Source organism: Ursus americanus, chromosome 1 (genome assembly GCF_024610735.1).
Source record: "Ursus americanus isolate L20-20 chromosome 1, mUrsAme1.1.p, whole genome shotgun sequence".
NCBI lineage: Eukaryota > Metazoa > Chordata > Mammalia > Carnivora > Ursidae > Ursus > Ursus americanus.
The window spans coordinates 80694343-80718985 of NC_142127.1; the positions used below are offsets into that span (position 1 = coordinate 80694343).

The 24643-nt window shown below is 42.9% G+C and overlaps 1 protein-coding gene across 1 annotated transcript; it reads right to left on the minus strand.

Annotated features, from left to right (window-relative positions):
• Positions 1-1491: 1491 nt before the first annotated feature.
• On the minus strand, positions 1492-23630 carry C1H2orf80 (chromosome 1 C2orf80 homolog). Its single transcript, XM_087863068.1, has 7 exons — positions 22917-23630; positions 15395-15477; positions 13780-13867; positions 13318-13389; positions 7354-7441; positions 6931-7052; positions 1492-1947 (listed from the first exon to the last, which is right to left on the minus strand). Exons 1-7 carry the CDS (start codon positions 23130-23132, stop codon positions 1939-1941), a joined length of 678 nt encoding a protein of 225 aa, XP_087719194.1. The 5' UTR covers positions 23133-23630; the 3' UTR covers positions 1492-1938.
• Between the last annotated feature and the right edge of the window lie 1013 nt (positions 23631-24643).

Below are 24643 nucleotides of genomic sequence, written 5' to 3' on the forward strand. Positions count from 1 at the left end.
CTATGAGTTCCAGAAGGACTTGAAGGGCTAAGGGTGATTTAAAAAATCCTCTAATTGAAAGACAGTTACATTTTCTAAATTACCTCCTCAGTATGATATGGTTTTGCTCGAAGTATTTTGTGTATGTTTATGTAGGGCGAGAAAAAGATTAGAATGGTGTAGGCATACACCAAAATGTTAGTCACGGTAATTAATAAGTGGCAAGATTATAGATCCTAGTTTTATGTTTTTATTTCTCCTTTTTGCTGTTTTTGATTGCCTTAATTTTCTTTTTTAATTAATTAATTAATTTGACACAGAGAGAGCACAAGCAGGGGGAGCTGCAGGGAGAGAGAGAAGCAGGCCCCCACCAAGCAGAGAGCCCTGGTTGTGGCTCCATCCCAGGACCCCGGGATCATGACCCAAGCCGAAGGCAGACGCCTAACCGACTGAGCCACCCAGGTTCCTCGATTGCCTTAATTTTCTACCATAAATACATATTACTTTCATGAGATGAAAAACAAACTCAATTTGTAAATGTGTAACACTGAGCTGCTGGTGAAAAGCAGCAAATTTTAAAAATAAGTCTATTTTGTTTTGAGATTAAACGCTTCTCCTTGGACTAAAAATAAAGAGATTTCCTAAGACTCTGTGAGACCGTCTGAGAGCAGGAAAACATACAGGATCCTCCCATCCCTCTCTCTCCCACCAACTGTCTCCTAGGGTTGCTTCTTGTTTTCAAAACCAGCATCATGATTTGCCTACGTTTTCCCTTCCTGGAGCATCACGGTTTCACAGAGCCCAGGTGACTGCCTGAGGAGCTTTCTCCACTGCTGCTGTCCTGATGATTTGAAGCGCTCCTCAGCTATGCAGGGCTGCGGGAGGCCTTCAGTCCCCAGCTCGTTTTTGTCACCTGTGTGTATTTAGAAAGATGGAGTCAAACACCTCCGTGGGTCTTTGGGCAGCATGTAAAGCAGATGTGCAGCTGTCGAAAGGACAGACAGCAGTAGCCACGAAGAAAGAAATGTTCCCTCCCAACTAGCAGAGCTAGACCACAGGAAATGGGGCAAAGTCGTAGCACACTAGACAGCGTACCCAGGGACCACAAGTTGCTGATACATCCCCTGCTTCCCTGCCAGTGCTGCGGGCCTACTGGTAAACCTCAGTTACGGCCATAACCGAACCCAGGTGGAAAAGGCAGCATCGGTCTCCCCAACAACAGTGCCACATCGGGGTGCACCACCATTTCTGGTGAAAGCCAACAAACCAAACACGTGTTTTTGCACGTGTTAAAGACAACTGTTCTGCAGACAGGTGGCCCATCAAAACCTTAAGAGAGGTGTAATCTGTACTCACATTCATTTGGTCAAATTGTTACTACATGTATTTACAAGCCAAACCACCGGCCTCATCAGCATTTTGGAAAGTGCTGAAAGACTAGAACATTTTCTTTTTCCTAATAGTCATTATATTTACTGAAAGAAAGCCTGCCCTCATGTTTCTTTTAACGCTTTATTGAAATGATTTTAGATGTTTCCATGTGAGAACATAGTAAGGCAATGAATGACAGATTCATTTTATTTCAGATCGAGACTTTGGGAAACTGCCTCCGACCCCACCACTCTGCAATATTCGTGCTTAACATTCGTGAAATGTGCTGCAAAGCCAGTCTGCTCTGACATCGAAATGCTACATAGTCTGAAAATTCTCCCACCAGCAGTCTTCCAGTTACAATGAAGTAGCATAAGATATACACTTAAAACACACACACACAATATAGACACACGATAGGATTCTAAGAGAAGAAAGCCCAACATCCGAAGAAACACTTCAATAAACTTTGCGCCAAAAGCTAACTTTAAAGAAAAATGTGCTGGCAAGAGTTGCAGTGTTAAGATGATGTTTCTTTTCCTCTCCCAGAGACTTTATCATGAAGTTCCATGGTGCAATCCCAAGTTTCTAAGTGACCTGCGGGATAAAAAAAAAGTGATTTTGGTATCAAGTCCATCAGTTTAACATGTACACAGACATTAGCTTTCAGTCTATAGGGAGTTAAGGTCAAATATCAAATACTAAGTTACGGACAAAGATGGATTAAAATATGTGTAGGTACAAAAGAACTTCCATGGAATTGTTTTGAGACGTTTGGCAATTGAGTTATATTTCTCAACCAAATACAGTATATGATCTCACACTGAATCCTGTACAGAAAGAAAAAAAATGTTTAGCAAAGGACATTATTGGGTCACTTGGCAAAATTGGTATGTAGATGGTAGATCAGATCAAAGTATCAATGTTAGATTTTCTGAAGTTGATCATTATACTATGGTTATTTCAGGAATGACTTTGTTCTCAGGAAATACACACTGAAGTATATAGGGGTATAGTGATATAGTGAGTGTAACTCAGATGGCTCAGAAAGAATTTTATATCTCTACACAGAGAGAAAGAGAGACGAAAAGAGAGAGACAGAGGCCGGAAAAATGGAGCTGCTAATGGAACAAAACACTAACAACTGGTGATACGGAATAAAAGGCGTACGTGGGCTCTTTGTGCTATTCTTGCAATTTTCCTCTAAGCTCAAAATTATTTCCAAATCAAAACACAAATAATAGAAGTTATACTTCTTTTGACTAACCATACCTAAAGCAAATCATTTCTTTTTTTTGCCCCTGAATAGTTGTGTATTATGCTTACGCCATATTATTTTGAAATGTTACATATTGCTTTGAATTTAAACTTGAATCGCCATCCCTCCATTTCTGATGGAGGGGTGCTGAAATCTCCAGCTATGATAGTGGAGCCAGTGATTTCTCCTTGCAGCTCTATCCATTTTTACCTCATGTAGCTTGATGGTCTGTTGTCCGGTGCACACATGTTAAGGTTTGTATGTCTTCTCAGAGAATTGACCCCTTTATCAAATGCCTTTCTTTATCCCTGATAATTTTTCTGCTTTTGAAGTCAGCTCTGTCAGAAATTAATATAGCTTTTTCTTGGTTTTGATTAGGGCTGGAGTGATTTATTTTATCTCCCCATTTACCTTTAATCTATCTGTGTCTTTTTTTTTTTTTTTAAGATTTTATTTATTTATTCAACAGAGATAGAGACAGCCAGCGAGAGAGGGAACACAAGCAGGGGGAGTGGGAGAGGAAGAAGCAGGCTCATAGCAGAAGAGCCTGATGTGGGACTCGATCCCAGATCGCCGGGATCACGCCCTGAGTGGAAGGCAGACGCTTAACCGCTGTGCCACCCAGGCGCCCCCTATCTGTGTCTTTATATTTGAAGTGGGTGTCTTGTAGATGACATATAATCAGGTCTTGTTTTCTGATCCACTCTGACATTTTCTTTTTTCTTTTCTTCTTCATAATTTTATTATGAAAATTTTCATCCAGAAAAGTTGAAATATTTGTACAATGAAAATACATAGGCCCACCACCTGCAGTTAACAGTTTGGATTTCCTTCTCTCTGCTTGCATTGCCCATCTGTTCTTGCATGCTGTCTACTTTATCCATTAGAGCTCTTAGCATATTAAATCAGATTTGTTTCAAATTCCTGGTCTGATAGTGCCAACATCCCTGCCTTGTCTGTTTGTAATGCTTGCTCTGTCTCTTTAAATTATGTTTTATTTTATGCATTTTAGTATGCCTTGTAATTCTTTCTTGATAGCTAGACTTGATGCCCTGAGTAAAAGGAACTCTCTAATAGGTCTTCAGCGATGTGGTGGTGGGATGTGGGCTTAAGGTAAGGGTTCTGCAGTCCTCTGATTTGATCTCAGTCTTTAGTGAGCCTGTGACTCTGGACTTGGAAACTCACAGGTGTTTCTCAATGTTTCCTCTCCTCCAGCTGGAACCAGATGACTAGAGCTGAATGAAGTGGGTATTTCCCTTCTTCTAGGTCAGCTGGGTTCTGATAAAACGTCAACAGGTTAGGCTATAGGTAACTAGTAGCCACTCAGGGTAGGCCTTGCTAAGAACAGAGTGCTCTGCTGTATTTAAAAAGGATTCCTCCCACTCCATTCCCCCCCCCACCGCCGCCCCACCTCCACCCCTACCCCTCGCTGCTGGAAACATGAAAGGAATTTTCTCCAGTATTTACTGTGAGGACCTGGCAGAGCTCCTGCAGGTAAATCTCGCAAAATTGTGGGTACCCTGCTATGACTGGGTCCCCCTGGAGGGTTTTTTTTTTTTTATGTTTTTTTATTATATTATGTTTTTAACCCTCCTAGTTGTGTGCACAGAGTTTCCTGTGATTTGCCAATTGTAGTTAAGGGTTTCCTACTCCAGCGCTGTATGCCAGCAGCTTCCGCCAGGGAGTCTTCGCTCTGGTGAACTCTAACTTCCCCACATCCGCCTGTCTCTCCGACCCTGGGGGCAGACGTTTGCCCTTTGACCTCTCCTGTCTTACAGATCCAAGAGGAATTGTTGATTTCTCAGCCTGTTCAGCTTTTTCTTGTTAGGAGGAGTGGCAGTTTCTAAATTCCTTGCCTGTGGAACTGGAAACCAGGGTCCCTCAAACTGCCCTGTCTCTGTATCTTGTTCGGTCCACGATACCGTGACTTTGTCAGGAGTGGTAGTCACAGGAGCGCCTGTATTATTGCTAGCCATGGTCCTGGCACTTTTCTAAGCCGTTCCACATATGTTAGCTCATTTAGTCCTTGTAACAACCTTATGAGATAGGTACTGTTAGAATCCTTTCTTTATAGATGAGAAACGGAAGCACAGAGAGATTCACTTAACGATTCATGCCCGTTATTAAATGGGAGAACCAAGAGTCACCTCTGGGCTGTGTGACTCCAGAGTCCGCCCTCTTCATCACCAGTCTGTCTCCTAGCTCTTTGGTATGGTCCTGTCCACTTCGAATCCATTTCCCAGTAATGTGCTCAGTATCGACGCTTTCCTAGGATATGGTGTTGTTCATATTCTTTTTGACTAATCGATGGATTACTAATATCAATATAGTATAAAAGGAGTCTTTAAAATTATTTCCCCAAATATCTGGATTGTTTAAAAAAATTTTTTTCTCCCTTTCCCTTACTTTATGAAGCAATTTTGTGGTTTGAAATACATAGAACATTCTGAATGAGGCATTGTTTTATCTTGAGGTTGAAAAAAGTTGTACACCAGCTAAAAGACATGATACCATATCCATAAACAGATGGATAAGGAAAAGACTCGAAGCTGAAATATATAAAATGAAAAACCTCTTCAAGCAATAAACTGTGGAAGTGTATTTCCCATACATTTTTAAAAAAGATTTATTTAGGGGCGCCTGGGTGGTTCAGTCAGTTAAGCATCTGTCTTTGGTTTAGGTCATGATCCCGGGGTCCTGGGATCGAGCCCCAAGTGGGGCTCCCTGCTCAGTGGGGAGCCTGCTTCTCCCTCTTCCACTCCACCTGCTTGTGTTCCCTCTCTTGCTGTGTCTCTGTGTCAAATAAATAAATAAAAAATCTTTAAAAAATATTTTATTTATTTGACAAAGAGAGAGAGAGAGAACAAGCAGGAGGAGCAGCAGAGGGAGAGGGAGAAGCAGACTCCCCGCAGGGCAGGGAGCCTGATGCGGGGCTCGATCCCAGGCCCCTGGGATCATGACCTGAGCCGAAGGCAGACTGCTTAACCGACTGAGCCACCCAGGTGCCCCTCAGAGATTTATTCTTTTCATGATTAAGGTTAAAGTCTAGATATCAGTGTGTGTGTGTGTGTGTGTGTGTGTGTGTGTGGGCGTGCATACGTGCATGTACTTCTGTGATATTTCTGGAGTAACTTTTTTCTTGCTGTTCTGTTTTACTTTCTAAAACTTGCTATATCCAAACTCATATTTAAAAAAAAAAACAAAACCTCATCTTACTTCAAACAGTTCTTCAGTAATAGATATGGTTCTAGAAAAACTATGCCTTCAAATCTCATTATAGCAAATATCTTTAAAAGAAAACTCGAACAGTAAAGATTTCCCAATAGTGGTGTTGTTACGTTACTAGAATAACACTTATGAAAACCCTAATGTGACCAAAGAGTCACATTATGCGCAGGACAGCAGGACAGCACCCAAACTAGATTGTAAGACATTCTAATTTTCACTTGTGTTTCATTTTCACTTGTGTTTCTTAAAGCAAACCCAATGCATAATCCAGTGTACCAAGTTTCAAAATTCCCTTTTCCCTTTGCTACCTTACAACCCTGCAGCCAGCCCACCAGTCTCTCATTCAACAAAGTCCTAAAGCAGCCCAGGTGGCCAACTGTACCACGTACCTGATTCTCTCCCCTCTCAGCTTTTATTATATCGACTGACTTGGTCTCCTGACGTCTTTTTACATTTCCTTTTCACTTTGCACATGACAGTAGAGAGCCCGGGCCTGGAAGGGCCATGAACTCTCCTGCCTTTCTCCCTTGTCTCCAGCCCTGGGCATCTTGGACCATTCTCTGAATTCGGCGGCATCAATGTCCCAGGAATCAGAGGGACAGGGCAGGAGCAGCAGAGATGCAAAGCAGGCAAACACAAACTTTCATTAGAGAGAAAGGGGCCAGGAAGAGAAACCTTTAGGACACAGGCATTCATATACATCTCCTCAGCACACTTCCTTGAATCAAACAGTAACAGCTGATAAAGTGGTGACTTTTTTCCCAAATGCTAGAAGATAATCCTGGTTCGTATTTATTTAGGGTTTACTGTGCACCAAGCACTCACCTATTCTCTTAACATGCATCATCCCAGTTATCTATCCCGACCACTCGGAGAGGAGGTACCCTTACTTTTCCCACTTTGCAGAGGAGGAAACGAAGGCGTCGAGAGGTTACATAGTCCGCCTGAAGTCACACAGCTGGAATGTAGTGGTTTCATTCAGATTCAGACCCGCAGCCTCCTACCCCAAAGGCTGGACTTTTAACCACAAGATCAGTAAAGTACTCCCCAAACGCTTGGTATCAGTTTGGTCCGATTTACATTTTTAGACCTACTTTGTTCTTTGGCTGGGTGTCCAAACATCCATGTTTTGAACATTTCCACGCTGTGCTATCTGCTTGCCTTGCAGAGTTGCTGGTGACATTTTTATTTGTGGCTCCCCTTCTTAACTTGACACCTAGAGACACATGTGGTAACCGTAACTGTATCAAAAAATTTTTTTAAAAACGAATCCACCCACAGTTTTAGATCCTTCCCTTCTAGAGTGCCTTGCTCCCGTCACTAAAGGGTCTGAGAAGTAAGACTTCCCTGATGCCTATAATGAAGGGAAATTAAGTCATGAGTCCTTCTGGTTTGTTTTTTCTTTATTCAACTGGACAGAGAAATCTTATTACCCTCACAACTTTGGCCTTCCTTCGTGAGTTTACCTCTTAGTTTTGCTTAACTTTCCCTAGGCAGGTTGAAGTAAAGAGGCTTACTCTGTTTGCGGGCGTATTCTGCTGCTTTGGGCGCTGTTAACATGGCAAAGGGATGCAGGGAGAGGCGGAGAGGTGGAGCTCGGGGAACCTGAAAGGAGAACAGTCCTCTTTTTAAAAGCTGCACACGCTTTGTGCTGTTAACACCTGCTAGTTATAGCACTTGGTCTGTTGAACCAACCCATAGTCCTTAGCTCTAAGCACCTGTCAGGGAGACTCACATTTCACACAGCACGCATGGTCCTACAACTGCCTTTTGCTCCCACTCTTGGTCCCCTTTGTCCAGGATGCCCTTTCCTACACGGATGCTCTTCACATTGTTGCCTTTTACCTGGGATAACAATTTGCTCCTTTTCTGCCTAGAGGCTCCTATTTTTCGTTTGAGATGTAGCTCAAATATCACCTTTTCTGAGAAACTTGCCCCGTGTCTTCCCACCCCCACGCCCCCTGCTCTCCTATGCAGGCACCCCGCACCCCCACCTTACCCCAAGGCAGAATGACTGACTCACCCATCTGGGAAGTCAAAGCATGCACTCGCATAGAACAACCCCAGTGGGTTGTAGTTAGTTATAGCCCACAGTCTGCTGCCCTGGAAACTTCTTCAAGGTTAGGACTGTCTCTTCATCCCTTCCTTCCTTCAACAAGTTTTCAGTGAGCACCTACTATGGGCCAGGCCCTGTGGTTACGATGACAGACAAGGTTCCTGCCCTTCTGGAGCCGAGCGAGGAAACGCAAACAACAAACCATCCAATGTGATACGTTTAATAAACAAAACAAAATGATGTGCTAGCAGGTGACTGGACAGCCACCGCTTCAGACAGAGGGCCAGAGAAAGCCTCCAGAAAGAAGCAGTGTTTCAGCTGAAATTTCTAGAATGAGTGGCCGCCAGTTAGGGGAAGTGCTGGAGAGGCGTGCTCCAGGCAGAGAGAACGAGAATGTCTTCTGGGAATTACCTGTGTTTCTAGACACAGAAAGGGAGCTAGGGTGGCTGGAGCACAGTGAGAAAGGAGAAACTGTAGATGGGGCTGAGAGGGAGGCAGGCAGGTGCCAGATAATCTGGGTCCTTGTTGGCCACGGTAGAGAGCTGTGCGTCATTCCAGGACTCAGTGGAAGTCATTGAAATAGTTTCAAGCTGCAGTGTGACCAGGTCTGATTTAGGGTTTAAAAAGAGTGCTCTGGCTGCCGGGTGGAGAATGGGTTGGGTGTGGAAACAGGAGCCCAGTTAGCTAATGTAACCTTCTCTCTGCAGTGCTGCAGAGAGTGCCTGGTACCTAGGAGGCCCTCAAGGGTCACTGACTAGTTGAACGACTACCATTCTAGTCAAGCGATAGTGGTTAACAGCATGGACTTTAGTGTCAAACAGGCTGTGCGTGAGTGCGGGCTGCACCACCTACAAGATGCGTGACCTTGGGCATGTCACCTAACTCCTCTGTGTCTGTTTCTTCATGTGATAATAATAATACTCGTAATGGCCTTATAGGGTTGTGGTAGGAAACTCTTTTACTGGACGTACAGAGACATATAATAGAAATCATCCCAATGTCTAAAATGGAAGAATATATAGAGAAGTTGGGGCGTACCCTTACAGCACAATGCTGTGTGCAGTGAAAATAAACGGCAGGGATGAATTTGTGCAGCATAGTGCTGAAGGACAAAAGAAAGCCCTGGAATAAAACATTTGCTTCAGTTATAAAGACTGCCTTTTATATTACTTCTATCAAGTTCAAAGAACACGTAAAACTAAACAATATATTGGTGGGACACGCATATGTGGTAACACTAGGATGAAAGACAAGAAAATAATAAACCCACAGTTCTAGATAGTGGAAAAAAACGTGGAGCGACAGGAAGGGTGGGGGCTGGAGAGGGTGCGCGGAGAGCTCCCAAACTGTTGAAACTGTTCCATTTCACCCCCCTGATGGAGTTGCTGCTCGCTTGGGCTTTATACTTTAAACTTGCATTGTAAGAATTCATTTGGACATTATGGATATCAAAAGCATGGTTTTCCATCTCCCATCACGAAGACCTGCCAATATTGAACTTTTGTTTAAACCCAATGGGTCCCTCTCCTTATCGTGAAAATCCATTTTCATTTCTGTACACTTCAGGCTGGGTTAGCATCCTTCAAGAAGAGAAAACACTCGTCAGATTATCATAGTAAGTGCCTGGAGTCTGGGGCTGCAGAAAAGTGTGACAGGGGAAGATGCGACTGCCACAGAAAGACCAGGCTGCTGTCAACGGTCTCCTGGATGGGAGACAGGAGTGGGGGTGGGTGTGGAGATAATAACACTAATGTTGAAGGCTCCCCTCCCGATATGCGTGGTCTCACTGAATGCTCAGAAGGACCTAGCATAGTTTGCTAAGTATAAGCATGCATATTTTCACATAAGGAAAATGGGAATCAGAGAAGTTAAATAACTTATCCAAGGCCACCAGCTAGCAAGTGGCAGAGCTGGGACTGGACTGTTTGCCTCTGAAAAGCCTGCTTTGGACTCTGGATGGAGTTAAATGATGGCCGCTCAGACTTTGGGGTGTGGCTGCAGGAAGAGAGAAGGAGTAGAGGTTCTGATGGTCTCCAGCCACCTCTCCTTGTCTTTCTCCTCTCTCGGTTACACTAATTTTTACTCTCTGCTTCCCTTTCCTTTTTTCCCTCTTTTTCTGACAAATGGAACTGAAGAATATTTTTATTGCTTGCTTGCTGTGTTGAAAGCAGATTTACACTCCTTTTTCTTCAGCTTAAAATTGAGTAGGTGATTTTATATTTATCTGAAGCTAATTGTAAATACCGTCATTTGTGTGAGACCTTTAGCTGATTTTTTTTCCCTATAGGTCCAAGGTCCTCGGCAGAAAAATGGCTCCCTGTCATCAAATAACAGCTCCCTATCAGGAGTAGAACCTGAGGATAATAGAATTGGTGAACAACGCTGGGCCCATGATGCCTTTCTGTCACCAGGTGGCAGCAAATACTCCTGAAGAAAGCCGTCAGCCTAAGCACAACCCATATTATACCCTGTAGCCGACTCTAGCGGCCAGACCGTCCACATAATCTGATTAGTATTCTACAGGGCTTGAAGCTCTTGCTTGGAGAGGATTTTAGCTCTCACTTAGGAGACATTTTATCCAAAGGAATCAAAGTTTATTCAGATATATGCAGCAATTAGAGAAGAAACTTTGTCAATAACTTCTTTTGAACAACCCCATCTCCTGGTTAAAACAATTTTTTTGAAATTATGTTAAACCTCAAAAGACTGTTAAAATAGCTCTTACAATTTAATCCATTGAGACGTTTTACTAATTTCTCTTTTAAGCTGTGGAGGAGGTCCCGGAGTTGAGCTGACATATAGCAGCGATAGCAAGGCCTGGGCCGGCATTCTTGAAGCAGGGGGAAGCTTGTGGGGTCCACAAGGGTAGAAGATCCTTAGACTCTTGTATTTGTGGCTCAAATGGTATCATACCCTTTGTCATCGTTCGGTGTCTAGTATAGGCAAAGTTGGTATTATGTTGATAATGTATAAGGATGGTTGATGGGCTGTTTAATTATTCAGAGCAGTGGTTCTCAACCAGCTGTGCTTTTGCTTCTTAAGGGACATTTGGCAAAGTCGAGAGACATTTTTGGTTGTCACACTGGGGGAAGCTATTGGCATCTAAAGGGTAGAGGCCAGTGATGCTGCTAAGCGTCCCACAATGCACAGGACAGCCCTGGCCCCACCCCCCCACACAACAAAGGATTATCTGGATTGAAATGTTGCAAAACCTTGATTTATGGGAATATAGAGGAAATCAGATATTCAAGTCCCAAGTACTAGGACCTTAACTATAGTTACTGTTTTAAGGTTACCATGTGTCAAGCATTAAGGGCTTTACTAGTACTAATTCACCTCATTTCCCACAACAATCCCATTTTCTGGTCCCTGTTTTTATGATGAAATCAGGGGTGATGGAATTTAGAAGACTTGCCCAGAATTCCTCTGCTCAGAGTGGTTCAAACCCAGGCAGCCTGGCTTTAGAATCCTCATGTTGAACCCTTACCCCAAGCTGCCTTCCAGATACAAACCAATAAATGAGCTGATATCCCAGTCATATCCTGTAACAATATACAAATGCAGGTGTTTGAAGGAAAGCTCCCTCCATGACCATCTTATCTATTTCCCTTTGGAGCTGGTCATTCTGTAGTCCATGTGCACATCTGGGCTTTTTGGTTTTGGTCACCGATGTGAGAACAGAGACTGTGCACAACCAAACAAGGAATGTGGTGAATAAAGTCTCTTTACTGAATAAAAGACTGGATAGATAGATTTCTGATAGAAATTGGCCAGCCCACCTCTAAAGAGCATGGCTTCCTATTCTGGCCCTTTAAAATGAACCTGGCTACTTGGTTACATGGTTTGAGCTACTTGGACACCTGTGTTTCCAAACCTTCTTGACTGATAACCCAACCAAGACCAAAAGGGTTCATAGGGCCGTCCCCTCCAGGATGTGATTTTCCATATTTGCCCTTTGACCTTGTGAGTTGAGGCCAACCAGTCAGCGCCTGATGCCTGCCCTAGCCGTCCCCAGGCACCAGAAGTTGTGGAAAAACAAAATGGCTGAACCAGAAGGGATTGAGCTGAGATATTTATGTGTATGTGTTGGGGGTGGGGAGGAGGGGAAAAAAAGAACTAAAAGATCTGGACTTTCTTTAAAGGCCAAGGACAACTTGGTCTCTGAGGAGCACTGGGCCTGGGGTGGCTTATATTTCAACCAAGGTAGAATGTTAGCTCCAACATAAGATATAAGACCCATGAGAAAATTATCTTGTCTGACTTATTCACCCTTATATCCCTTGTACCTACAACTAAATTGAATGAATGAATGAATGAGGTTGAAACTAGGATGATCAGAGGTAAGGTGCTGATGTCCTCTGTGATCAAGGGACCTTGAGTCTCAGGACAAGAGCCAACTTACACAGGGATTAAGGTGATGGGACAGTTGGATTCAACGTTACAATACTTCAAAGTAAATGCTTGACTCTTAGGCTGGACCTGGTGAGCTCTTGGTTTTATATGACCCTATTGTTCGCTGTATGGTCTATGGATAAAGAACAGGGGGAGCAGGCATTTCTATGGTCATAGCCTTGTCCCTGGTCTGGCCTTCCTGCCAAGTCATGGCGGGACATCGAAGGTGACAGTGTGAGCAGAAGGCTGGGTATGAGGGTATGGATTCTCTCTCTTCCCTCCCTGCACACCCCTTCTGCTCAGCTCCCTTTCCTCTTCCCTTTTCTAGAGGTATCTAAAGGTAAACCGATCAGTGTTCACCTCTAAATACCAGCTTGTATTTAATGTTTACTAAATGCGCATATGTCCATAAATAGCAAAAACTGAACTGGCTGTAGAGATCACTCAATATTCAAAAAAATTTTTTTTACATCAGTATATGGAAACTCAAAGAGGGAAAGGGACCTTGGGCTCCGTGAAAGTGGTGTCAGAACTCAGGTCATTGGACTTCTGATAGTTGCTGCTTCTACTGCTGTGGTTTAAAGGACTCTCGTGGGAAGAAGAGTGGCAGCAGCGAACTACAGAATTTCTCATGAGATTGAACCTTGCAGGTCTTGTCCTAGTTCTGAATGTTCTAGCACATCATGCAAGAGGAGCACTTGGACTTGCCAAACCTACATTACAAAACGTGTGAGTGAGAATTCTGTCCACCAGAAACAGAGGCAGAATCTAGACTCTAAGCCTGGTGCCCCATTTGCTGCCTCTACTCAGCCTTACGCAAAATACGGTTGTTATTACTGACACAGCCCCCACGTAAGGAAGTCATTTTACAAAGATTTATTATCCAAGTAAGATATGGCTACATCTGGTTTTGTACATTTGATTTAAAAAACTGTTGTTTCATGAGGTTGAAAATGTTAAAAATACACTACAAATGCATAAAATAAATTTTCTCTAAAAATCCCTTTTATTGATAGTCTCAGATCACCCCTACCTTAGTAGCCCCAGAATTGGTAGAAGGATCAGCTCCGTACATTTTAAAGACTTCCTCAATTGGGATACTGTTCTGTTAAAAAACAACAGCACCAACAAATGCATTATCATATCATGGCTTTTCTTATATTACAAAACAAAGAAATTATACCTCTGGTATGTCCAGTATCATGTCTGGATAGCATGGGCACTACATAAATAACTTCTGAATAAATGGATACATCAGAATCTCCAGCATCTAATTATGTATGTCTTTTCATTCCATTTCTTGCTTTTTAAATAAATGTTTTCACAATACCATATAGGAATCAAAGACTTTTTATTACATCTTAGAAACACTTAACATTTGTAAATCCTAAGCATTTAGAAAGATTGGTTGAAAAATAAAATAGATATGCATTAATATAAAAATGCACATAACAAATATAGTCTCCATAAATGCGAGTAGTGTTCTTTTCCTTACCATTAAGATTCCAGCATAAGATGATAAAATCATTGCTTCTCTTTCTTTCCGGTTTGGATACACAGGTCTGTCATGAAATGGCATTTTCCTAAAGGGGAATATGAATAAATAACAGTGGAAGGTTTATTTTTGTTCTTTTTGACACCTGGTAAGCTTATAATAATAATAATCCATAATTAATCTCCAATGGCCATGTGTTATGCACTTATTTACAAAACTGAGGTGGTTAGTCTGCCATCAGTAAAGTGCACACTTTGAATTCTGAATCTTCCAACAGTGGTGATGAATTTGCTTTCATCTGTCCATGTTTTCACAGCTCTCAAACACTGGCCACTATGGTGGACAATTATGGTTTTGCCAATCTATATCCTCTTCCCCTTATTGTGGCAGAACTCTCCCTTCTTGCTCGGGGGAACTGCTTTACCCATTGTAAGCCTATCTGCTTCTAGGGAAGCCAAGAACACCCCTAGATTCCAAGGGTAGAAAACACACTGTGGACTAAGGTAGTCAGAGTATCCCATCCCCCACCCTCCACCTCTGGACAAGTCAGGGGCTGAGGCACAATTGAGACACAGTTCTGTGATTTTTTTCTTCATCTATTCTCCTATGGACTGAATATTGTGATAAAATGGGCTAAAATTAAGAATAATGTCCACTGATGGGTGGCTCAGCCAGTTAAGCATCAAACTCTTGATGTCAGCTCAGGTTATGATCTCAGGGTCCTGAGATCGGGTCCTGAGATCGAGCCCCTGTTGCTGAGTGTGGAGCCTGCTTGGGATCCTCTCTTTCTCTCTCCCTCTTCCCCTCACTCCACTCATGCATGCTCTCTCTCTCTCTCAAAAAAAGAAGACTGTCCACCCATAGGAAATAGTCCAGAAGTAAATCCTGATGACATGATTTGAGTTTTGAATCAAGCCATGCCTAGTGTAGACCTAGCCCTGGACTTTTCAAATAAAGTTAATAAATTCCTACTCCCCTCCCATTTGGGGGGGGAGGTTGTTTAAGTCTGTTCAAGCTGGATTTTCTGCTTATGACAACTAAACCCTAATTGATATAGCTATCCAAGACGGTAAGTGTTCTAAGGTGATGGAACAGAAAAAATAACTGGCCTCTGAAGCTATTAAATCCTGGCCTCATTAGTTCCTTATTCTTACCAACTGAGTGAGTCTGCCTGACAGATGATCCTGGAAAGGGTTCAAACAGCTCTAGTCCAAATAGCTCAGCTCAGGGATAAATCTAGTTAAATGCTTAAGAAATTGTATTTGATAGTCCTTCGAAAATGACCACAGCATTTACCCACAGAATTAACCATTTGAAAAATCACGGCACATGCGTGATAAAGCACAGTTATATTTCTAAGACACAACATTATGTGTGAGAAAGATCATCTGACAGAAACCAATCAGCAGAGATGCAAAATATGTCAACATGACTATGTTGACAACTGTGGGGTTTCTTCAGGTGTCTAGCTGGCTAGGGGTCCTCGCCCTGCAGTGTTTTCAAATCAGAGTGCCTCACGGTGGAAAATGCCAGACAGAAGCTTTCTCTATCACTACTCATAGTCATACATTTAAAAAAAAAGATGGAAAAAAAGAAAAAACCTATTTCAACTCACACTTTTTCCCACTCCAGCCAAGTTAAGTCTTCTGAGTGATCCAGCCATTGCAAAGCAACATTGATGGCCAAGTCATAGTGTGCCTGGAAGCAGGAAGCACAGACAGCAAAGGGAGGGGCTTAGACATTGGCTGAAGAACCCCCTGGACCCAATGACAATGGCATTGCTAAGCCTATGCTACTATTTTGTCATGTCCACAATGGGAGGATCAACCACTATGTCCAGTAGCCTGATACTCAGATTATTTAGAGATCTTCAGTCATTACGTTTTCCTCTTACTAGGGCCATTTTTTAATCTTTGACTTATGGTGACAGGAAAAGAAAGGATAGATTGTTGGAAAGAAACTAGGAATCCGGGGGGGGGGAGGGCGACTGGGTGGCTCAGTCGGTTAAGCCTCTGCCTTCAGCTCAGGTCATGATCTCAGGGTCCTGAGATTGAGGCCCGCATCAGGCCCTCTGCTCAGCGGGAAGTCTGCTTCTCTCTCTCACTCTGTCCCCTCCCCCCACTCATGCTCTCTCTCTCTCTCAAATAAATAAAATCTTAAAAAAAAAAAAGAAACTGGAAATCAGAGAATAGATTCAAATCTAGATATTGCCAACAACTCATGGTATATCCTTGGGTAAGCAACTGATGTTCTCAGGGCCTCGGTTTCCTCAAATTTTAAAATAGAAAAAGGTGAAGGTGGGGGAAGAGGGCCACAGAAAATGATTTTCAATTATGTGAGCACAATGTCAGAAATGCGCTCCCAGGGGCACAGGGGAGTCAGGGGGAGAATGGGAGGCTTTTGAGAGGAGGCCCCGGTGGAGCTGGGGCTTGAAGGACAGGACGAGGAAAACTTCTGTCGGTGAAGAAGGACATCCTGGGTGGAGGGGCCCACACGAGCAAAGGACTGCAAGTAGACCCAAATGAGTGGCTTGCTAAGAGTTTTATATACAGTAAAAAGCTGAGGACCAGTTCGAATGTTCATTCCTCTCCTACGGGCCATCTTTCTGGTAATTTCTAAGCATATTCACCTTGTCCCTGTCAAAATCTTCCTTCTTTCCTCTCTATCCCTACCTCTGGAAAGGGAATGTTGGTTTTGTCTTGGGGGTTTTAGATGGGTTCTAAGGTTCTAACATTGTTTAAACAATGTACAGTTGGCCCTTGAACACCCAGGGGTTAGAAGCACCGACGCCTACAGTCTAAAATCCTTTTGTAACTTTTGACTGCCCCAAAACTTAACTACTAATAGCCTGCTGTTCCCTGGAAGCCTTACCAATAACATAAACTGTCGATTAACGCATATTTTATGTATTATATTGCAGTCTTATAATAAAGTAAGCTAGAGAAAAGAAAATGTTATTACGAAAATCATAAGAGAAAATACATTTAGGGTACTGTACTGTATTTATAAAAAAAATTCTGCGTATAAGTGGACCCACACAGTTCAAATCTGTGTTGTTCAAGGGTCAACTGTACTTATTTCTTTCAGCGACTAAACCAAACTAGAAAGTGAACAATGGCAAAAAAGAATGGTGATCAGTGGTTGAAACCCAATCCAAAGGTTGGTGCACGGACCAGAAGCCTTGGCATTGCCTCTTTGCTCATGAATGCAAATTCCCAGCCCCACCCAAACCTCCCGAATCAAAAGGGCCTGGCACTAAGACCTCATTAGAGCTTGAGAAGCACTTGTTTAATTGATTTAATTTCTCCATTTAACATGTGCCCAGAGAAGCACTTTAGAACCCCAAGGGGAACTGTTTTTCCAACTCCAGGGAGGGCAGGCAGGGAGAGGGGGAGGGGCGGGGAGAGAGCCTTTCTTCTTATTGCAAGAGGAGTAAACAGGTAAGCATAAAAAAGCTGAGGGTTTATTAATTTCTTTTGAATTAGATCTTTACATAATTTCTTCCTTAATTGCTGCGAAGTGAACTTTCACTACATAATGTGAATCTGAGTGTCAACGTGAATAATGAGGAAGGATTTTAGGATTATTCAATTCTGTGGTTTTCTCCACAATGCAAATGGTAAAAAACAAAAGAAAATATTATTATATTAGAGAACTACATAAGTCATTTTGTCAAAAAAATTTTTAACATCACGTATCTAACATTTAACCTTGTACTCATTTGCTTTTTAATCTTTTCTAGGGGAGAAAGAGCAAAGAGCGAAAGTCTCATGACTTTTATGTTCTCATTCTTTTCACTTTCAGTGTAATGAGTTGAAAAGACCACGTGGAGGGCCCTAGGGTGAGAAGACGAGGAAGAGATCATTCTGGAGAATCAAGATTAGCCTTCTTCATGATCTGCGTTAGATCCTTGTTCCGTCCCCTGAACACAAATAACACAAATGCGACTTGCGTTGGCACGCCTTTCTTTACCATATCATCTAGAAAGGTGAGTTGCCTTCTTCCTTTTGGGTCAAATTCATTTTCCCGAAGTCTGATGCCAATATAATCTCCCCTTAAAAGCAAGAGAGCAGCATTGAACCATCGGGAATGAGAGGGGAGCTCCGTCTGCAGAAGAGCGTTCTTCCCAGTCCCTCCCTCCTCCACCAAAATACAAAGTCACTGGTGGCTCTGGTGGCTCAACTGATAGTCATTTTGATTTAAATAGCAATTCTTCAAGGGTATAGGTTTAAAACGTCTAACCACTATGAACTTCAATCACATTTATCTAAAAATAAAACTCACGCAGTCGGAATAGAATTGATAGGAACGCAGAGGGGGGCGTGACACATTCCCACAAGCAGAAGAGATTTTGCAAAACCAAAAAGATTGAGACCCACTGTTTAAAACAAAGATTCCCTTGCTGCCCGTGTTAAACTCAGGCAGAATGTCCAAAGTTGAAAATTTCCAGCTATATGATGTTCTGTATGGAGGTATTCTCTTGCCCTAAGGCCTTTGTCCTCCCCCCCCCATTAGAATGCAAATGCCCTGAGGAGGAGTTATGCGTGAAAACATACCTGGAATTTCACTTTTGTGTGTCCTGTGGAATCCTTTCCTAGGGGCCCTGGCAGGAGAATAGAAAGGGGGCTACCCCGGGGTGCAGGGTACGGGGATCAGGAAGAGGAAGAGAGACCCAATGAAGGAAAAAGGATTCTGGGTCCCCAGGGTCCGTCTGCACAGGTCCACACTTGGACCTACAGCTGGTTCTGTTTTCAAGGTCTCTACCATGCATTTTGGGCAAGCCACTGCCAGGGCGGAGGGGGTCGCAGGGGAGGGAGTAAGGTTGTGTCTGGTTCCCAAAAGCTCTTCTGAGTCATTAAGCTAAAGTTAATAAAAATTCTCAAGTTTTGCTTTCTAATTCCAAGATACTCTATTTAAAGTAGCCTAAATGTATTCTTGGGATATAAAATTATATTTATATAATTTTGAAATTCCAGCTCTACGTGGAGGAATTGACATTTCTGACAACATTTTTTAAAATTATATTGGCCTCCAAACACATACATGTAAATACGTGTAAAGTCATACATATTTTATTCCAGTATTTCTTAAGGACTTGTTTAAAAATTATTACCATAGTAGGCAGAGAAAGGATATTTGATGGGGACTGTGAGACGGTGTTTGATAAAAAGGATATCATTATAGTGCCTATAATGTATAAGTAATAGAATAGCCTTTTCCCCTCTTTTTATGTGCTCTGTGATTTTCAACACCCTCTTTAAAAAGTACCGAGTCACAGAAAACTACCACAGGAGAAATTTTTTTTCCAGGGGAAAACCTGACATTTTGTTTGTTTGTTTGCTTTTTTTAAAGTTCGGATGTCAAGAAAAGGAGATGAATTATTTAGTCGGTAAGACTGACAATAAGAGAGGCAGAGGCTGCAGTTGAAATGCTGAGCCCTTGGGTACATTTTGCAGAAATCTCTCCTCTATCTTTCACCAGCAGGGCCCTTCTGAAGGCGCATCCTGACCAGTACGGGCAGTCTGGGTTGGGGGCTCAGCTGTTCGGCTCTAGAATGCTGATGCCTCCGATATGCACGATCCTGGCAGAAACATCTCCCCAAGAGTCAGCATCCTGCTTTGCACCACATGTGAGGCCTCTCAGGCAGGAGGCAGAGCCTAGATCGTCTATCTGGCTTTCTCCCTTAGTGCAGGAAGAGATTCGTCCTCGGGCTTTTACCCACCCCCACCTCCCGCCAATATCCAGACCATCTATGACCTGAAACCCACGAAAGCCCAAGTGTAATAAAAGTTTATTCTCCATCATACTTACAGGAGCTTCTTCATTTCCTTCTTTAGCAGCTTTCTTTCCATGACTAAAGCCTTGTCCGACTGAGCAGATATCTGCAGCCTACACTGCACCTGATATCCTTGGGGAAGACCCAGGCTCTCTGAGCCTATAAGCTACAGCAGCAAATCAGACAGAATTTGAGTTAGGGATGCTATCACTCCAAATACCAGTCATGGAGTCCTAGGCTCTGGAAGGGAGCCGGGAGTGTGCAGAGCTCAGACCTCTTATCCAGCAGGTTCCAGGTGAGAATTAAACTGGCTGGAGGGTCGGGGGGTGGGAGGGCAGTGCACTGTACCTTGAGTTTGTCTGACACCCCTTATTCTTTCCAAGTTTCCCAACATCCACCATTTACTTATCCTTGCAATAAACTAGCAAGTAGAACAGTCACGGCTCAGGTAATAGTAGATGAGACTATTTGGACAGAAGCATCCAAACATGCTGTGATCTGAATATGTGAGTTCTGTGTGCATTCAACATAGTTAATAGCAGGAAATCCACCTTGGTACAATGGCTCATAATGGGATTTTCTATAGAACCCATGTACAACTTCCTGTGGCCAGAAGGTCCTGGAAAGAACACGTCACCATGGCAAATATGAGGCCATGTCTTCAGTTCTTATCTCCACAGTGAACCAGAAATTGGAATTTACAGAATGGGGTCGCAAGGGGTTTGAAGTCACAAAAAAGGAGTTTATAAAAACAAAACAAAACATCACTTTTCAGTGGGGTGCCCGGGGAAAGGTATAAGTAGGATGTCAACTATGTCTGCAATGTTTTATTTCTTAAACAAGATCAAAAAGCAAATTGTGATGGTTAATTTTATGTGTCAACTTGGCTAGGTTACTGTGCCCAAGGATTTGGTCAAAAATTATGCAGGGTGTTTCTGTGAAGGTGTTTTTTGGATGAGATTAATATTTAAATCAGTGAACTTTGAGTAGAGCAGATTACCCTCCATCATGTGGGTGGGCTTCACCCAATTAACTGAAGGCTAAAATAGAAGAAAGATTGACTTCTCCCAAGCAAGAAGGAATTCTGCCAGAATTCCCAACCTGAGTCTCCGGCCTGCCAGACTATCCCCTTCAGATTTTGGACCGGCCAAGCCACCGCAATCACGTGAGCCAATTCTTTAAACTAAATCTCTCTCTGTGCATGTATACACACACATACATATATTTTCTGTTTCTCTGGAGAACCCTAATACACAAATATAAAAAAAAGGTTAACATTTGTTGACTCTGGGAAGATAAATCCACAGATATTCATTATATTACCTTCTGTACTTTTGAAATTGTACATGTGTTTTTAAATCATTACTGTGAATATGGCTGGAATAGATAACTGTAGAAAATTTTTTAAAAAATTGCAATGTATAAACATTAAGCTTTATTTAATTCAGCTCACCAACAATAAGCAGAGAGAAAACAGGATGTCATTAATTTAAATGAATTCTTCACCAGACCAATTTCATTATTCTGGACCATTCTTGCTGCCACAGCATCTGCTTCAGTCTTGGATGGGATGTGGAAAAGATGAAGATGAAGGGAGTGCAAAGTAAGAGCATTCCATAGGAAATGAATGAACTACCAGATAGTAAAATAGTTCTCTATGGGAGAGTCCATTGGGAGAGAATACTACAAGCCAGAGAGGGGACCTCGTAGCCTAGAAAGAAAAGCACTGGACTGGGAGGGCCAGATGCTGGGATGTGGTGTCCACTCCACCACCGACTGACTGGGGGGGGGGGGCTGTGACCAAGCCTCTTGGCTCTTCTGCACCCTAGTTTCAGGTGTTGTCTAAAAAATGATGAGCTTGGCTAACATCATCCAGAACACCCTAGCACTCGAAACTTCATAAAGGCTAGCATTGTCATTCTACTTCATTAAGTTAGAAAAGCATTTGTTGGTAGACCATTTGTCTTATCTCAATTCCTTGACAAGGGTCTGGGTGGGCTCCCTTAGCTTTGATGCCTTTTTCAAAAGCAAACGTCTTAGTATTTGCTTTAACCCATTCTTGTTTGTAATTCTGAGGCAGCCCTTTGATTTTCAGACTTACAAAGGATAAAACATGCGTCTCTTGACCACTGTGACAGCTTCCTCTTAGACCACCCTCCCCGACCACCATTCAATATGGCATAATATACAAAGGTTGAAATCTTAAAAATATGAGCATGTCCCACCCCCAGGAGGTCCAGAGACCCAGTAAGCCTATCCGCTAGCTGTGTCACCTTGGATAAATAATTTGTCTCTCTGTGTTTTTGCGTTTCCTCTTCCTTAAAACAATAGTGAATGTTTGGAGAGGTCCGTACTAGCTGTAGAGTTCAGTGACTTACATGCATTGAGTATCCGCCTGGCTGAAAGGGGGCCATTTGCATAGTCTATTTAATTTAAATTTGAATTCAGCCAGTCACCATTCTTTTCTATCTATAGAGCTTTAACAAAAAACAAGACTCCGGCTGGAAATACGCACAAAAGAGCTAATGGAAAGATGTCAGCTGTCTCAGGCATTGGCTGATTCATAGAAACCAACCCCCCGGAAGTCACAGCCTTGGTCTGTAAGAATATCATGCTCTGAATATCTGTACACTCCACGCAGATCCCCTCTCTGCTCCCCTACATCTACGATACAGGACTCTCAGATGGTTTTCTATTAGGTGCCCAGCTCTTAACAAATTCCCCTTTCAGAATCTCTCACCAACCAGAGACGGATTCCGGAGCTTTTGTTCTCTCCCTGCTTCTGGAGGCGTGCCGGAGCACAGAACATCATGGGCTTGGGCTGGTGCTCACAGACATCAGGAAAGCCCATGCTTTTTTATTGGTTGCTAGGAAACAGTGACTGAATGAAAATAATTTGCTCTTACCCAGCCTGCCTCACCCCTGCCGTCCTGCAGGGGAAAGAATGTCATATATTTAGGACAGGACTGTGACCCTGACCTGGAGTTCACATATCTTTTTACCTGAGTAGGCTTCGGTTTCCCACCTAAATGATTAATCAGAAAGCCGAGAGGATGCGAGAAGTCCCCCTCCCCTGGGGTTTTTTATAGCACTTGGCTGCAGACTCGGGAGTCAACTGACTGAGCAGGGATTGCCGGGGAAGCCAGGGAACCTGTGGCTCCTTGCACACTTAGGGTGCCCAGACATGGGAGAACTGAAGAGACTGGCAGCTGAAGGTGGGAGAATTTGGTACAAAGCATCACCGTTTCCCCCTGCTAAGCGGTCTCCCTGCCTCCTTGCCTCCTCATCCTAAGTACTTCCCGCCCTGCTGAACGCTTGCTCACGGTTTCCCCACCGCTATTAGAAGAAGACTGAAACTCACCGTGGCCTGTCCGGGCGTCAACTCCAACAGGACAGCGTGGAGTTTATTCTGGGCCATGTGCGCCTGGGCGTCCGTATCACTTCCGCTCCTCTCCATGGACCAAGTCTCTTGGTTACTATATTCTAGGTGTTCCATGAGTGACAGTAAAAACTCTAGATGTGGATTTTTATAGACTAGTTGTTCACTCCACGTTGAACTGATAGTATATCCAGACATGGCCAGGCTTTGTGAGCCTAAAGTTTATACCATTTGAATTTTATGCAATTTAAGAAAAAAAATGCAAAACTGTGAATACAAAATTGAATGTGTTTTAGAACCATTAATCACAAAGAGCTGACAAATGCCACACATTAAAAATACAGGGAAAAAAATCACAGGATTATCTTTATTATTAACTGAAACAGCCTAAAATTCTTTTTTCTTACATACTGTTTGATGACTTCTTAATATGACCAAGATTTTGTAATATTATTTTCTATTGAGCGATTAGAAAGATAATGCAGTCTTTCCTCGAGTGTGGTTGTTTGCAATTATTTTTAATTATGAATAAAATATTAGAATAAACTAAAAGTTGTTTTTCAGCTTACTGACTAACTTACTGTTAGTGATGCCGGCTTTCTAATGTGTGCCACAATTTCCTGCTCCCCCAAGGTGTTCCTTGCCCAAGGGACAGCCCTGGAACACTTTAGCCTTGACCTTGTTAGGCCGGTTCACCCTTGCCTCTCTTCCCCATCTCCCTCCCACCCCAGCTGAAGCTGCTGCTGCTGGTCTGACTCAGCCAAGACTTATCAACTCCAGTGCTCTCCTCCCCAGCTTCAGTTCTTGGAGACCCAGAGAGGGTCCAGGTGCTCAATGGACCAACAGGGGCTGCTGGTTGCCAAGACCCACCATTGATGGAGGTAAAGCTAACAGTGTGCCTGTCCTGCCCCAAAGCAGGGGGCTGTGACTAGGCTGCCTCTTCCTGCTTTCCCCACGCAGAACTCATCCAGCCTTTGAAGGCCCCGAGAAAGTGAGGAGCCCTTTACCTCAGCTGCTTTAGCTTTGAGAGAAAGCCCACCTCTTCTTATACTTATTGTCAAGACATGAAATAAAAAAAAAGAACACAGCAGCCAAAAGTGCTTTTATACCACAGCGAGAAATTCTCTGTTCTCACAGCATATCCCAGAGGCAGATGTGAAAATAATATCCATGTTATATACATAAAGAAACCAAGGGATGGAAAGGAGAGTACTTTGCCAGAGAAAAAATTCACTTTATCAAGTCTGACTCCCCGGGCAATGCATCTTCGCCAGACTTTTTTTTTTCTAAGTAAACTCCATGCCCAACATGAAGACCTGAACCCACAACCCTGAGCTCAAGACCTGAGCTGAGATTAAGAGTTGGGCGGCTCAACCGACTGAGCCACTCAGGCGCCCCTTCACCAGACTTTTTGATGTATTCTTTAAACTTCCTAAGATTCTCATAATATTCAAGATATTTGCATATAATATACCGACTTGACACTGGGGAACATTTCCACAGAATGCAGATATGAATTTTCCATCTTCATCAAAGCGCATGTAAATTACCAAAAAGTAACGCTACTGCATAGTGAGACAATGGAGTGACAACTGTGTGATTTTGGTTAAGTTACTCAATTTCTGCACTTTATTTCCCTTTTTTGTAAAGTGCAATGAAAATCTACCTCATAGATTACCAAATATTAGAAATGTCATATATGCATGGAA

What these genes read in the sequence shown, in the direction of transcription:
- C1H2orf80 (XM_087863068.1), bottom strand. Translation starts at nt 23,132, where the DNA reads ATGTCTGGATATACTATCAGTTCAACGTGGAGTGAACAACTAGTCTAT. An exon ending in TGGCTGGAGTGGGAAAAAGT is followed by an intron (nt 13,868 to 15,394) that starts GTGAGTTGAAAT and finishes ATTCCCCTTTAG; the next exon opens with GAAAATGCCATTTCATGACA. An exon ending in AGAATACGCCCGCAAACAGA is followed by an intron (nt 7,053 to 7,353) that starts GTAAGCCTCTTT and finishes ATGTGTCTCTAG; the next exon opens with GTGTCAAGTTAAGAAGGGGA.